Here is a 15,189-nt window from a genome sequence, read left to right on the forward strand (position 1 = left end):
ATCAAGAAGTTCACCGGCTAGTCCCCCGAAAAACCAAAAACTTAAAACATAACCTTTTAACGCCGGGCGAATTGCCCTCAAATAACCGGCAAGCAATTGGCTTCGTCAGTAGCTAGCCACGGTTTTGTGAGGCTAGCTTTACTTTAATTGAAGGGGCGTGAGGTGAGCGCAGTGGGGGTGCACCGGGGGATGGGGGCAACACTGAGGGCAAAGGTGGTAGGGTGGTTTTTCGGCTGCACGGGGGCCCTTGCGGCTTGAAGGATATGCATGGGTGGGGATGGGGGTGAAGTGAGAGGGGATTGATATGGGGGAGGGGGGAGGTGGGTCACCCTCCATGAACCGTTCTTCACATCATAAATATAAGTCTCCAAAACAGCTTCTGTGAACCGCATTCTTGGAGACTAGTGAGTTGAAAGGCTCTAAGAGCACTTAATATCTGGGCGCTACCTGATTATCTCGTTTCTGAAGAAAAGTCAAATGGGTCAGACGAAAAGTTGGTCAAGCGAAAAATCGCAAAAAAAGAGCGACAGTGCCCGACCCATTTAAACATAGCCGGCAGATTGCCAGAAAACAGCCGCGATATACGCTTCAGGCCTTCCATGGATTTGAGGCAAATAAAAAAGATAGACAGATCGACCACCAGTATTTTAATAGACCACTAGACTTTTTGGGTTAGATCCGGTCTCTCATTTTTATGAGACACGGGAGCCCGAAGGGAGCTTTTTCAAAATTAATATTCGAAACCATAAACTCAAGACTCTAATACTCAAGAATTAGGGAAAACAAGTTTGGCGATACATAGATGCACACTATTGATCTTTAACTAGTAAATTGTCGCAAAGTTTTAAAGTTATTTAAGTGATTTCACAAGTCAGTTTTTTTTAAGTGATGTAAGTTCCCAGTAACTTCTCTCATCTAAGTACTTGAAAGACTACCAAACGCGGCTAAGGGTCTCTAAAGAAACTCGATGTCCACTGAGTTTTACCTGTTTATCCCGTTTTGAAAGCTCAAAGTCATGAAAAGTCATCAAGGTCATGAAAGTCAGGGTAAGACGAAACAAAAATCTGTTAGACCAAGTAAAAAAACATAGCAGGACAAGTCCTGAAATACAATTCAAAGAATTGAATGAAAATCTTAGAAGTACTCTGCCTGACCAGCAGATCACGTGAACAATGCCAGCGAAAACAGAAACAAAATCATCTCCAAAAAACTGAGAAATTAAAACAATAAAAAAAAACTGAACAAAAATATACTCATTGCTAAAACTCCAGAAGCTTTTAAACCTAAGGCAAAAATTGATCTCTTTAATTACCCCTTTTTCAAAAATATGTTCAAAACCAATTTTTGTTTCTGAAATTGGTCCAGTATTATAACTGCAATAACTGAAAGAAGTTCATTGACCCTTGACGATCGATTAACTCGAAAATGACCGAAAATTCAAAGAAAATCAATTGCAAACTTTAATGAAATGTTACGGAAAATAGTGATATTAAAATCTTCAGAATTGTTTCTGTGTATCTAGAGGCTATTAGACGCCATCCAGTAACCCAATTCCAAGCTTTCAAAAATTCATGGGCTCAAAGACCGTTAGGCAATAATTTTTAGAAAAAATTTCGGATTTCAAAAAATAGACATTCTTTCAAGTAAAATGTAGAAAACCATTCACTTGCCCTCTAGCAACTATTTAATAGCATACTATCAAACCTTGGATGAGGTTAGCTGGCTACTGAGGTGAGAAAAACTGACCAAAAGACATATGTTTTAGAAAAACTTAAAAAAATTGCAAATTTTATCAAGAAATTTCTAACATCCGAAAGGTTAAATTGTTGAAAACAAATCCACTCAAACTAAAAACCATGCAGTAATATTCATCAGACCATGGAATAGGTTTTTTGGTACTTGAGAATAGACAAATACGAAAAACTGACAAAAACTTTAGAAAACCTTGAAAAATATTGCAAACTTTATCAAAATTGTGCTAAAATTTGAGACATTAAAATGTTGAAAACCAATCTGTTGTTACTAGAAACTATGCAGTACCCTATTATCAAACCTCAAAGGAGAATCCTTGGCCCCTGAACCTGGAAAAACTCAAAAAATGATAAAAATTTTCAAAACATATAGCTCATAAAATAGTCATAAAAAGTAAATTTGTCTCAAAAAAGGCCTTCGTCAACTTTTAAAAACATCAAACCTAAGACTAATCAAACAAAAGACTAAAGAAAATCACCAAGAAAACATTAAAAATTGCAGCATTTTGAGCCCAAAGTCTCCTAAAAACGACCTTTCACATTCAGTTAAGGCCATCTCAGCAGCTGTACCACTCTAAGCACTTGAATGACTACTAAAGCCCTCTTTGGGCCTCTAATGGAACTTAATACTTTACCTGTTTATCCCGTTTTGAAAGATCAAAGTAATTGAAAAATGTGTGAACACAACTTAAAAAAAACACAGCGCCCCAATACAATTAAAGTTCTCTTTAAATTGTAAAAACATAGCAGGACAAGTTCTGAAGTACAATTCAAAGAATTTTCATTGACTAAAAAAATACCAGACCTAAAATGGACTATGAGTGAATTGGGAAAACCATTTAAAAAGAAAATCACGTAAAAATTTTTTAAAAAAGACAGAGAATCAATGTCAAAATGCCACATGTGAACAAAAAACCACTAGCGAGAAATGAAAATTGATTTCAAACAAGTATATAGGCGTATAATGAACCATGAATGGATTGGGAAAACCATTTAGAAAAAAATCCGATCCAAAAAATCGAAGAAACAGTAAATATCAAAGTGAAATTGCTGCATGTGAACAAAAAACCACAAGCTAGAAAGCGAACTTTGTTCAAACACCGTTTTCCCACTCTACTTTAAAATTAGAACAAAAAAAATTCAGGCAGCAAAACCACTCGCTGTTTCGTTTCATTTCCTGGTTCGACGAGATCAAAATCACTACTACAATTGGACTTCAAAAATCATGAAAATGTGTGAACAGATCTTAAAAAAAAGACAGCGCCCCAATACAATTAAAATCCTTTGAATTGTAAAAAAAATTAGGAGCGATATGATAGTCGCCTGGAATTGCTGACGTGGCTATTAAAAAGAAGAACTAAATAACCCCCGAGGGGATTTTATTGATGAGCACTTCCTATTTATACTTGATTGGCATATAAGGCCACACTAAAGACTAAGTTTTGTTAATTGCTTTTGAGCTGCGTTTTTTGTTGGAAACTAATATTTTATTACTGAAGAGCTCAAAAACCATAATTGTAAATTGGCGCCTGTTTGTCGGAAAACAATAAATTATACCAATGATTACTGCTACTTCAAAAATTACAAGTGTCATTCCACATGTGACCCAAGTGTGCGACCGAAACGGGTCTGGGACCACCGGTGTTCGACCCAATTTAGTTTTGATCATCCAGTGCAAACTCAAGTAGGTCTAGCAACCCATTGCACTTCATCCTGAGTTGTCACGTGATTACCTGATTACGCTTCTCAGGCTTATTGATGGCGTATCAAATCTAAAGTGCTCTGTTTGTATTGATTTCATTTACAAACAGAGCACTTTATCATTTCACTCTTTATCATTTCACCCCGATTATTAATGAAACAGGATGAAAAGAAGTAGAACCAGATTTAAAACCCTAATTCAGACCTAGACTTATGAAAAGACCCAAATAGTCTAGTGGGGGGTGGGGTGGGGGGTTAATATTGACCAAACTTACAGCTGTGTTATTTATCATAACCTGAGGAATACTTGGTAGAACTCATTTGTGAAGAGAGTGACAATGATGAGTAGGATTGTGAAGAGGAAGTCCAGAATGGGCCACAAGAATATGAGGAACATGAGAGCATGGTTCTCATTATACTCCTCGTGGTAGCTCTCACCTACACATAAAAGTGTCTTTACCTGTTTATGTTTGTGCTGTGAGGAATATTGCCCGACAGGGCGTTTAGGCGACAAGGAGAAAATGAGAAATTTAAACGAAATTTTCATTCTAAGTGGTCAAAATATCTCATTGGTCGGTAAATAAGTAGCTCGGTGGACCATTACTTTTGGTGTGCGGTCGGGAAGCGCTCCACTCTGCCTCTCAGTATGACTCTGCCTCTCGCAACCCCTAGCGCGGGGGGGGGGGGGGGGGGGGTTGCAACCATCGATAGATCGTTTTGCTAACTGATAGAAATTTGTCCGCTTACGAAATTTGTCCGCTTACCAACTGATAGAAATTTGTCCGCTGTTTAATTTGTCCGCTTACGAAATACCGTTTTAAATAGGCCAAAATCACAGCTTCATAATGAATCTATTAGCTCACATTACGTGAATTGTCGGCAAAATTTCTCATTTTTTGGTTGTCGGCTCAACGCCCTGTCGGCGAATACGGCGTTCACAGTATCATATTTGTAACGGATAAATGTATAAGCTTTATCCTCTGAAAAACTTTTTTTTCAGCGGCTGTCAGCGCATTTCTTTCATAATTTTTGGAAAAAACAACCAACCGAATCAGCATTCTAACCTATTTTCTTCAGGTCTTCGTCCAGCTCTGCGCCACTAATTGTGACTTGGTAGTAATAATACATGTTTCTGAGGTAGTAATCCTCCATTGTATTGCCAATGTAGCCAATGCTGACAAAACACAGCTTCACAGTGAGAGGCAGAAGACCAAACAGAATCATAAGCGGCCATGTTGACTTGTAGATCTTGAAGAACTCCTTCATTTTGCTGTAAAGTTTTGCAGTCCTGTTTCTGATCTCCTCTGAAAAAAAAAACATAATAAATAAGCTGTCGGGTATAATGAACATGCCAACATACAGCCTCAAAAGATTTTTTTATGGTTTTCGTCAATGCCAGAAATTTCGGACGTTTTCGTATTTTCCCTTTAAGTATAGGTCGTAAGAATAGATGCGATGGAAAAAAGTCAATTTCGGAGTGACAATTTTTTAAACTATTATCGAAAAGAAAAAGTTGTTTTTTTCTTCAAAATCTTCCAAATCTTTTCAAAATTTTTCAAAAATTTTGAGATTTGTTTTTCACTGCAGTAAAAACGGTCTATAAGCTTTTGCAATTATTTCTCTCGTATCATCGCCAATTAACTCAATCAAAATTTGGTCATAGAAGGTCATATAAGAAAATTTTCAAAATTTCGCGCAAAATGCACTTTGAAATGGCTGTTGCTTGGTCAATAGTAAATATTGAAAACTTCTTGCCCAGGCAATGAGACAACAACGTGATTAACGAATATTGACTATATTAGAATAGTGATCCATCGGACCCCTATTATTAAGAGAAACGATATTAACCAGGAGGTTGGTGAAAACTAAAGAAAAAGTTTTCATGACTTTAAGATAATTTTGCGATAGATTTTAATATATCAACATATCAACCTTATTTGATCTTCCTTAAATAAATTTACCCCATTGCGCCAAACTATCATTCATCAATGTGGCCAAAAATCGAAGACACTTTTTGAAATCCTAGTTGGCGTTAAGTTTTCTGTTGGTTTTTACTTTATATCAGCATCCGTTTCTGCTTTTTGAGTTTCTCCTGATATAACAGAGAGACTTTATGCAATGAGGAGAGAAGTCAATTTTGACCCCTCCAAATACTGACCAGATAGAGCTGTGAGTAGTAGTAGCATCTGAAAAACCATGCAGTGCAGAATCTTTCTGCAAAGAGGTTCTTAATCTTCGTTTTGTTTGAGATCATACGATATTTTCAATAATAGTTTTCTTCAAAAAAATTAGGGAAAAATTGAACGACAAGCGATGATAATTTCTGACTGCGACAAAAAAGAAGAATATATTATTTTGTGCAATATTTTTTCTCACTGTTTTTGCTTAAAAAAGTTGAACTTGCAAAACCGGCGGAAGGCAGAGTTGAGATGTAATTGCTCAAAGTTTAATAGTTAAAAAAATAAACGGCATTCCATTCTTATCAGCAGACACAAAATCTACCATACTATTAGCAGTCAGCAGTCAAGTAAAATGACTGTGTTCCTTCCTATGGTGCATTTTTATATCAAAGATCTCTTCTAGATTGTGTGATTTTTAAAATTATTTTTTTCATTCACGGCATTTTCTGATATTAAAGCACATGTTTCACAATGCTACATGGTTCCCAAAAAAATCCAGTGGTTGTAAACTAAAGTTCTTGAACAATTTAATCTTGCCGCAAAATAATTTTCAAAATTTTTTGTTAAGTGACTGCTCCTTATTCAATTTCTCTTTATCTTGTTCATATTAACGAACCACGATTCTGAAGAACTGGTTCTCATATAAAGAAACGAGAGTAAGATACTTATTGAGTACAAATGAAACGATTTGTATGTTGTAGAAAGCGGTTGTTAGTTCTGATGATGACTTGATGGTGCATTTTTAAAAAAAAAACTGTCTTAATTTTTAACTTTTGCCCGATTATTTTTTTCTTCTTTTTAAAGCGAATACATGAGTTCTTCATTGTTCTATTGTTTTGGTTTTCTCAAGAGTATCACAGCGGACTTTTTTATTTCGCTGTCCTTGACCATTTGTTCCATGAGAAAATGTTTTGGAAGCTCCGATTTCGCCCAAATTCTTAGTTTTTTGCGCCTTCATCATGTTCTATAATTCGTCTTTTTGTAAACATTTTTTTCTGTAATGAAGGTTTCATAAACCAAAATCAAAAAGATGAATCAAATGAAAGATCAAAAGACAAAACTCATTTTTAAAAAAAATCTAGCGCCTCTCTTGACGCGATTGTCAGCTTTTCAATTAAGGCTGTTATTGACAAATACAGTGCATCTTCTTCTAAATTTTTCGCTGAGATACATGGAGTAAGAGTAATTTTCGTAGGGTGATGCCTGTATTTTTTCTTTATCGTGTCATTATTTAAAATGTGATGTAATTTTTTGTACGAAACGCAGTATCTGGTCCTTGGCTGTAGTAAAAACTACCTACTGACGAATCGCGCTATTGACACTGCTCTTTCAAAATACTCTAAAATTCTTTAATTCTTACTGTTTGTGTCTTTGGATCAATTCTTACTAGAATTAAAAGTTTAGTAGTTTAATCTTCTTTAAAAATGCATATTTTAGTTTGATTTCATTGAGAATTTTTGAAGCTGACGGCTGACATCTGATTATCCGTTTAAGTGGAAAGTCACAACTAGGTGTGCGAAAGCGCATGTGGGTGAGCTTTGTTGTATTATTTATTACCCTTACGAGAAAATCAACCAGAAAGATCTGGTTTCCCACTTGAAATAAATTTTTGTTTTGTGAGCCTAATACAAACATAAAATTGCGCCATTGTGGTCAGACAATAATTCGTTTAGCCTAACAAGAGAAACCGCTAGCCAAAGCAATTCAGTTAACATTTGCCCGTCAAAGTTTGCAAATCCCTAATGTACATGGCGATATTTTAGCGGGTAAAAAGAAAATGTTTCCCTGAAGTTGAGAACTCCAAAAATTGAAAACTAAATTGATAATGTTACAAGGAGGCTTGGTGATGTGCGTACGCACACAATGTTCCGACCCAGCTCATCCACATTCTTAACTTAATTGGCTACCAAATGATGGAGATAGAAAATTTTAAAAAACATACATATCGTTCAATAAACAACCAATGGAATACAATAATGCCACGCTAGAGGGCCAATGAAAGTTGTTGATAATCGGAATATTAGTAAGGACAATAATAAAAATCAAACAACAAATATTATTACGCCATAAAATCGATGTCTAATGAAATCAATCATAACAAAATCAAACTCGCATCAGAAAAAACCTAAACAAAACAGTTTAACCTACACATCATTAGAAAAAAGATGGGACCTGTACTCAATGTAACTGGCTCCAAAACGACAAAGAAGTTCAAAAACACGTATATTTTTTGCAAACCAATTAATTTCACAGTTATTAATGCCATTAGATATCATCTGAAACCACAAAAATGTTTGGTTATATCTCCATCGGAAGCAATTGACACATGTCATTGTAATCCAATGTTCAATTGCACAAAAATTCAAAGCCGATGGGACCAACGATAAAAGTTATAAGCTATAAAAAAAAATCCTTTAAAAAGTACAAACAAATAAAAATCTCAAACATTCTAAGAAATCTTGTAGTAACAGTAGTTAAAAAGCCAAGAATCAAACGTTTGAAACTAAATTGTTATAAGATTAAACTATTGCTCACTGGAAACGGGTTGTGATTTGTGCTTACAGAGACTGAGCTATAAACCGATCAAAAAATTAGTTAAAAAAGACGGAGCTCAAAAATCCAAATAATTTTTTGAAAACAAAAACTTTCAAACGTAATAACAGACTTAAAATTTCAACACAAAGAAATGAATTTGGTGGCAACATCTCCGGAAGCCAATTAGGCCTGTTAATAATGAGAGTTAGTCACGACCCCACAAAATAACAACAAATATATAAAGAGGCCATAACTTCAAACAATTTTACGACAACACAGTGGTCAAAGCACAATATTTATAAGACGATACCTGCATGAAGTGTAACTCATTGCTTTTTATTTACTTCATCATAAACGAGTCTTCCTTTTAAAAGGACTACGTAGACATGACAACAACAAGAAACTCAAAGTTTGAACAAAATAGAAATCTCGAAAACTTTTACGAAATTAAATGGTCGAAGCAATCAGTCACACCACATAACCAAGCACGAAAAAATTTTGAATCAGAAAAATAAATTAATTGAGACTTCTAGTTAGTGAGATTGAATTTAAAGGCGACGAAAACGAAAGCAAAAAGGAGACAAATGGAAAAAAAAATTTTTAGCAAAAGTTTATCTTGAAGGTCATTAAAAGAAACAGCTTTAAATTGAAATCTTTAACCAAGTTTATAGTTATACGTCCGGCGGAAGAAATTGAGACCTTTCGTTATCAGGCATATGGCGTAAAACCACAAAAGGAAAGACAAAGATAGACAAAAACAAAAAAAAATCCACAAAGTTTTGCGAGATAACTGTGCCCCTAACCGAACAGCATAAGCTGTTCAACAAGAAAAACAGGTAGCAAATCCAGATGCGTTTTTTTCAACGCTTTGATATTTCCATGGTATATTTTGCTTTAAATGGTCTTGTCAAAAATGAGATAATTCGACAGGGAAACAAAACGAACTCCCAAATTGTGCAATTACGATAAAAAAAAGAAAACGCGTAGTATCAAAACAAATAAACCTTTAGCTGAATATAAAAGCGTTACCACAATTATTTTATAACTCACAGGAAAATGGTTGCCGCCTTTTTTACTGAGACTGCGCTCGCTTGAGAGAAATAAGATAATTTAGTGGAAACATTCAAAAAATCCCCAGTATTTTCTTAAAACAAATATACTCAAAGTCATAATAGACTTTCGATAACAATTGAAACAATTGTCTAGGTTCATTATGTTTTCTGGAAAATCAAATGGATTTTCGATTGGGGACACTATGTCATTGGGCTACAAAAATTAACAAATGAACGCAAAATTCAAGTCCATAAAATTTTTCCGAAAACAATATGCTAGAAATATAAAAGCAATTAGCTAACCTCTGAAAACATATGATCTCGGGTTTATTTGGGCCTGATTTAATGTAAATGTTACCTGTCCTTAATTTAGCCTGCTTTGAATTTCGTTTTAGTAACTTATAAACTTAAAAACATATACATAGCGGAAAAGCTTTGAAAAAAAAGGTCGCGTCCCAAAAAATCTAAACTTTATTATCGTGAGGATACAGTCGGAGATCAAGATCCGCCCAGATATTGATGCACCTCTAACATCACACTCAATTGTTCAAATAAATAAGAAATAGATCAATTTTTTATCAAATTTTTTCGGTTTGTCAAACATAAATAATGCATTTTGTATAATTATCGAGTTTAAGTTTGCAAAAACTGGCATAACGATAATTCCAGAAGACTCCTAAAGCCTACGGGAGTACAACTAGCTCTTTTTTAAGCTTGGGATGAATATGGCCGCAGTTTTAAGTTGTCTACTTCCAGCAAATTTAAAGCAAGTGGTCTAAAAAAAGCGGATTTGGTCTCATTTTTGACAAAAAGGGCATTAATTCCAGCAGGAAAAACACGGATCGTAGAGTTCAGCAACCCTCCGCAATTTTTAGAGATAAAATCAATAATACTAGAGATAACAATTTTAACATATTCTAGCAACATTGACAAAACTTTGGTCAAAAATTCCAAAATTGTGGAAAAAAACAACTGACTTACGTCTAATATTCACAAACACTTAAGCCTTGATAACTCCCTATAGAAAACGAAAATTGAAAAATCTTTTTAATTTTATATTTTACGCTGGAGGGGTTTTCTAATAATACCACTCACAACTCTCTATGTTGATTTCATCGATCGGCCAAAATTGTCTGAACAAAAAAAATCCCAGTTGAGTATATAGTTCCTCCCCCACTAAAGTGGGTCGGATTAATAAGGATTTTAGAAAGATCAAGTTATTGTTAGATCATTGATTGACTAAGTGAACGTAGCTATCACCTATCTACTAAACTGAAGGGGTGGCTTTGCATAATACTAAGGAAGGATTTTGCCTAAAGTTGTTCAGTTGATTACTGTTCGAAAGACAACCAAAACGTCCTTTCGATGGTTTCTGAGGCCGGGACTTGAAATAAATATACGCAAAAAAACTCACAAGCGGAAGTCATGCACGCAACCTCACATTTTACGGAAACATGGAGCAACGCACGAAAGTCTGGTTGATATAGGAGCCCACAAACTCCGGACGCAAAAGTAATATCTGCAATTTTGACTGCTCTCTTCTAAATCAGAGAGCTCTTTTTTAATGTACACAGGAGCTGCTGTCATTTTTGACTCGAACAATGCAAAATTCCCAGGTTGAGGTCCAGACCCAAATTTTCGTCTGGTCAGACTTTCCAGACTGAAATTATCTCTGATCAGACTTTCCAGACCCAAGTTACCTCTGATCAGACTTTCCAGACACAAAAGGTCTCTGATCAGACTTTTCAGACCACAAGTGTTCTGATCAGGCCATCTTCAGACCATAGTCCAGACTCAAATTTAGACTATTGCCCAGACCTTAATCAGACTATGATCAGACTCAAGTGCGCTCGAAGAGGTTATGATCAGACCCAGTTGCGCTCGAAGCATTTATGATCAGACACAGTTGCGCTTGCAGCCATTTATGATCAGACTGAAGTGCGCTGGAAAGTGTACCGTTTAGTGCATGTTTCTGACTCAATGGATGAATTTAGACAGCTTTCCATAAGAAACATCCTGGTCTCCTGTTGATCAAAATTTCTTCTGAAGGGGAGCTGGATTCCTTTTTTCTGATCTCAGCTATCGGACTTTAGATGAGTATCTGATCAGAAGGCTTCTTTATGGCTGCCCCAAGTGCGCTCAAAGAGGTTATGATCAGACCCAATTGCGCTCGAAGTCGCCTCTGATCAGACAGAAGTGCGCTCGAAGAGGTTATGATCAGACCAGATTGCGCTCGAAGTCGTCTCTGATCAGACCTAAGTGCGCTCGAATCCGCTTATGATCAGACTTTTCAGACCAAATCGACCTATGATCAGACCATCTCCAGACCATCTCCAGACTGTAATGCGCTCGAAATTCCTTCCAGACCCTGTAATTTTGGTCTGGGAACACACGGATGTGCGCTCGACTGGGTCTGATCATAAAGCATTTTGAGTCTGGACCTTAACCTGGGTTAGATCGAGGCGTCTTTCTGAGCAAAAATTTGAAAATCACCGAGCCTTACCTCGAAACTGGACAATGGTCTGATTAGAGGCCCTCTGCTGGGTTTTAATCCTACCCATGTGTGAGTCCAGAGATTTGGATAGTTCCCGCTGTTTGGATCCACATTTGTTGTTTGCGATGTTGAGGAATGGAACAATGAAGACAAACAGAAACAGACAAACCGATAAGTTTGATAGTTCGTAAATTATAAGGGAGAGATGTTCGTTCTCCGAGTGTACTAATCTAAAACTTGCCTTGGTTATTAGGGTTAAATCAATCGAATAACAGTTGCAGGTATTTTTTTTTTACAAATTAGGGTAATTTCTCATTTTAGCCGTCCGATTGTAGTATAATTGCGTTAATTGGGGAATAGTGGTGTTTAATAAATACCTTCATATAATATGTCAACACAGGTTTGGACCTCGACTTATGAAAACTTTAAAACTTCAGCGGGGAGGGCCTTTAATGACTAAAATTACACAATAGAGTTTCCTATTTAAAGTCGAGAAAATTTTTTTCATAGGTCGAGGAACACTTTTTCATAGACCTTTCGAGTCAAGCATGGTCTTTTCACGGGTCAAGAAACAGCATTCTAATTGTTTGGCCGATGAAAATTCATCAGCCGAGCAGGGTCTTTCTTTTCATGGGTCGAGCAGAAGCTTTTTCAAAAGTCTCCCTTTTTGGCAATTTGAAATTTTTTTTAATATCTATATATGATTGAGTGGAAATTTTTCCATCTGTACATACTGAAGCAGTAACAGTGCAGAACTCAACACGAGTGCACCTGAGTGGCCCAAATCAAAACGCGAAAAAAAAAATTCCTAAAGAGGAGATGATTTTGCAATTCATAAGATAAAGCCGCCATCACAGCTGACTATATGGCAACATAGTTAGTTGAATGAAACTAGGTAGCATAGTTTTAACTGCAATTAATTTCTTCCCAATCGCCATGACTTTGGCGTTTTTCAGTAGTATTCAAAAGATTAAGGAAGATCTTTTCTGAAAAACAATGCAGATTATTGATAGACTAGTTTTTCTTCAGAACTGAAAAAGATGAACATAGCTGGCAGATTGCCAGAAAATAACCGCAATAGAATCGTAGATCGGCAGTCTAAAAAACAGAAAAAAAGACAGACCAAAAAAATTCGTCTTTTCATTGAAGGCTCATCTGTTATATTTTGATTAAAAATCTGTATAAGTTATTGCTGCCTCTATTAGCTGATCTCAAATAACCTTCATTTAGAGTGACACACACCCATTTGACCTTATCTCTTTGAATTAAAGTAAATAAAAGTCAATTTCAAAGTGAGGAAGTCATTTTTGAGAGTGAGGTAAGTCAAGTGTGACCAAAAATTTAATCACTCGCATGAACAAAAAACTCGTTCCACTAAGAGCGAAAAATGACGTCACACATGCCATTCAGTTGAAATTGCCTGAACGAATGAACAAAAAGTTGCGGTGACGTCATATGGTCGTAACAAAATTTATGACGACGAAATAAAAAAAAACATAGCAGGACAAGTCCTGACGTGCAATTCAAAGAATTGTCATTGACTAAACAGAAAACTAGACCTAGAACGCACTATGAATGGATTGGGAAAACCATTTAGAAAAAAATCTAATCCAAAAAATCGAAAAAACAGTAAAAATTAAAGTGAAATTGCCGCATGTGAACAAAAAACCACTAGCGAGAAAGCGAATTTTTGTTCAAACACCGTTTTCTCACTCTACTTTAAATTTAGAGTGAAAAATTTCACGCCGCAAAACCACTCGCTTTTTCGCTCTACTTCCTGTTTCGGCGTGACCAAAATCACTACTCCAATTTGACTTCAAAAATCATGAAAATGTGTGAACAGATCTTTAAAAAAAGACAGCGCCCCAATACATTTCAAATTCTTTGAATTGTAAAAAACCAAGAGAAGCCCAATAATAGCCCCAGCTAACGCTGTACGGCTATTAAAAAAACGCACAAGCTGACTGGTTTATAAGTAATAGTAGGCAATAAAACTTGACTTAAATTTTATGAGGCAAATATGCACACTCGTGGAAAAAATTTTAGTCGCCTCATAGTTTTGCAGTAGCTCGACCCAGTTTTTGTAATTCATTATTGGGTTTTTTGTTCCAGCAAAAGTTGAGCATTACTGCTTGGGCGGATGCAACATCCAGCTGATCGCCAAAATGAGCTAGAGTAAAGCCATAAGCTATTTGCACACGGTGTTTTCATACCACTTTTCGACAGAGCTTTGTCTTCTCATAAGTCGAGGTCTAAACCTGGTAAAACTGGGTGCATGACTTTTAATTAAACCCCGAAGCATAAAAAACCCAAATATTGATTTTTTTCTTTTAGATCCCCGTTGATCTAGTTTTTGTTTTTTGTCATCTCTTCATAGATCCATCAAAACTATCAACGTTGCCAAGACGTTTCATAACTTTTTCTAATTCTCACAAGTACACAAATTTTTGATTCCGTCTGCCTCCGAGATTAAACTGATTTATATTTATATATTGATAACAGTAATGTAGCCTTGAAATAAGGGCTATTGGCCCTTTCAATCAACTCAATCGACTATAGTAAATCTATAATAAAATTGCAAAAATTTATGGCGTGTTTATATATATATATATATATATTTATATATATATATATATATATATATATATATATATATATATATTGTGTTTGTGCGTTTGTGTTTGTGTTTCGTGTGTGTGCGTATGTGTTCGTGTCTGTGTATGATTATCGATTTTTGACGATTTTCCTACTTATTTTTGACGATTTTCAGACCTATTTTTGACAATTTTGAGACCTATTTTTGATCATTTCTGATAGATTTTCTGTGATCCAGTGGAATCCCATCGATGGAATTTCTATGATCCAGTGAAATTCAGAGCCTTCCCATCGATGGAATTTTTATGATCCAGTGAAATCCCATCGATGGATTTTCTATGATCAGAGAAAAAGTGGTAAAGAGCTAATGAACCATCGATTGCCCATTGATGGACTTTCCATGAAATTTCTATGATCCATCGATGGAATTCACTGGTAGCCCAACCCGGGTGTATGTGCGCGTTTGTGTGTGTGCGAGTGTGTGTGTTTGTGTGTGTGTGTGTGTGTGTGTGTGTATTGGGGGAGTATTTTCTTAAGAATCGCACAAAGAATGTTGCCAGATGCCTAAAGTCGTCGTCACAACAGTCAACTTTTCGCAATTGTGCATTTTATTTGTGTACATTTCGCATTTTTTTGTGTACATTTTTTACAGCATTTGTAAGTTCAAATCTAAAAGAGGCAAGTAAGTCTAGTTCCTGTTGGTGATGATACAGAGCAGACCATAGACTAGAGCAGCTGCCCAGCAGATCACAACTCTCACGAAGGGTTTTGGCAACTTTGTCAACAGCTGATCGTGGACCAATAGGGGAGCTATAAAAATGACAATAAATATCTCTCTACTCATGTTATTGTCGTGGTCGATAACACGGGTCAAAGAATTC

General features: G+C 35.9%; 1 protein-coding gene across 2 annotated transcripts in view; it reads right to left on the reverse strand.

Moving 5' to 3' along the window:
- Positions 1-15,189, reverse strand: part of LOC142351707 (uncharacterized) — a 44,791-nt gene that overhangs the window by 4,746 nt on the left and 24,856 nt on the right. For both annotated transcript variants that reach the window (XM_075403862.1, XM_075403854.1), the window contains 4 exons: positions 15,004-15,118; positions 11,723-11,943; positions 4,517-4,756; positions 3,749-3,890 (listed from right to left, as the gene is read on the reverse strand). In XM_075403862.1, coding sequence (XP_075259977.1) covers positions 3,749-3,890; positions 4,517-4,756; positions 11,723-11,943; positions 15,004-15,118 — 718 coding nt within the window. The remainder of the gene's footprint in view (positions 1-3,748; positions 3,891-4,516; positions 4,757-11,722; positions 11,944-15,003; positions 15,119-15,189) is intronic.

Source organism: Convolutriloba macropyga, chromosome 1, assembly GCF_964194025.1.
Source record: "Convolutriloba macropyga chromosome 1, txConMacr16.3, whole genome shotgun sequence".
NCBI classification, from domain to species: domain Eukaryota; kingdom Metazoa; phylum Xenacoelomorpha; order Acoela; family Convolutidae; genus Convolutriloba; species Convolutriloba macropyga.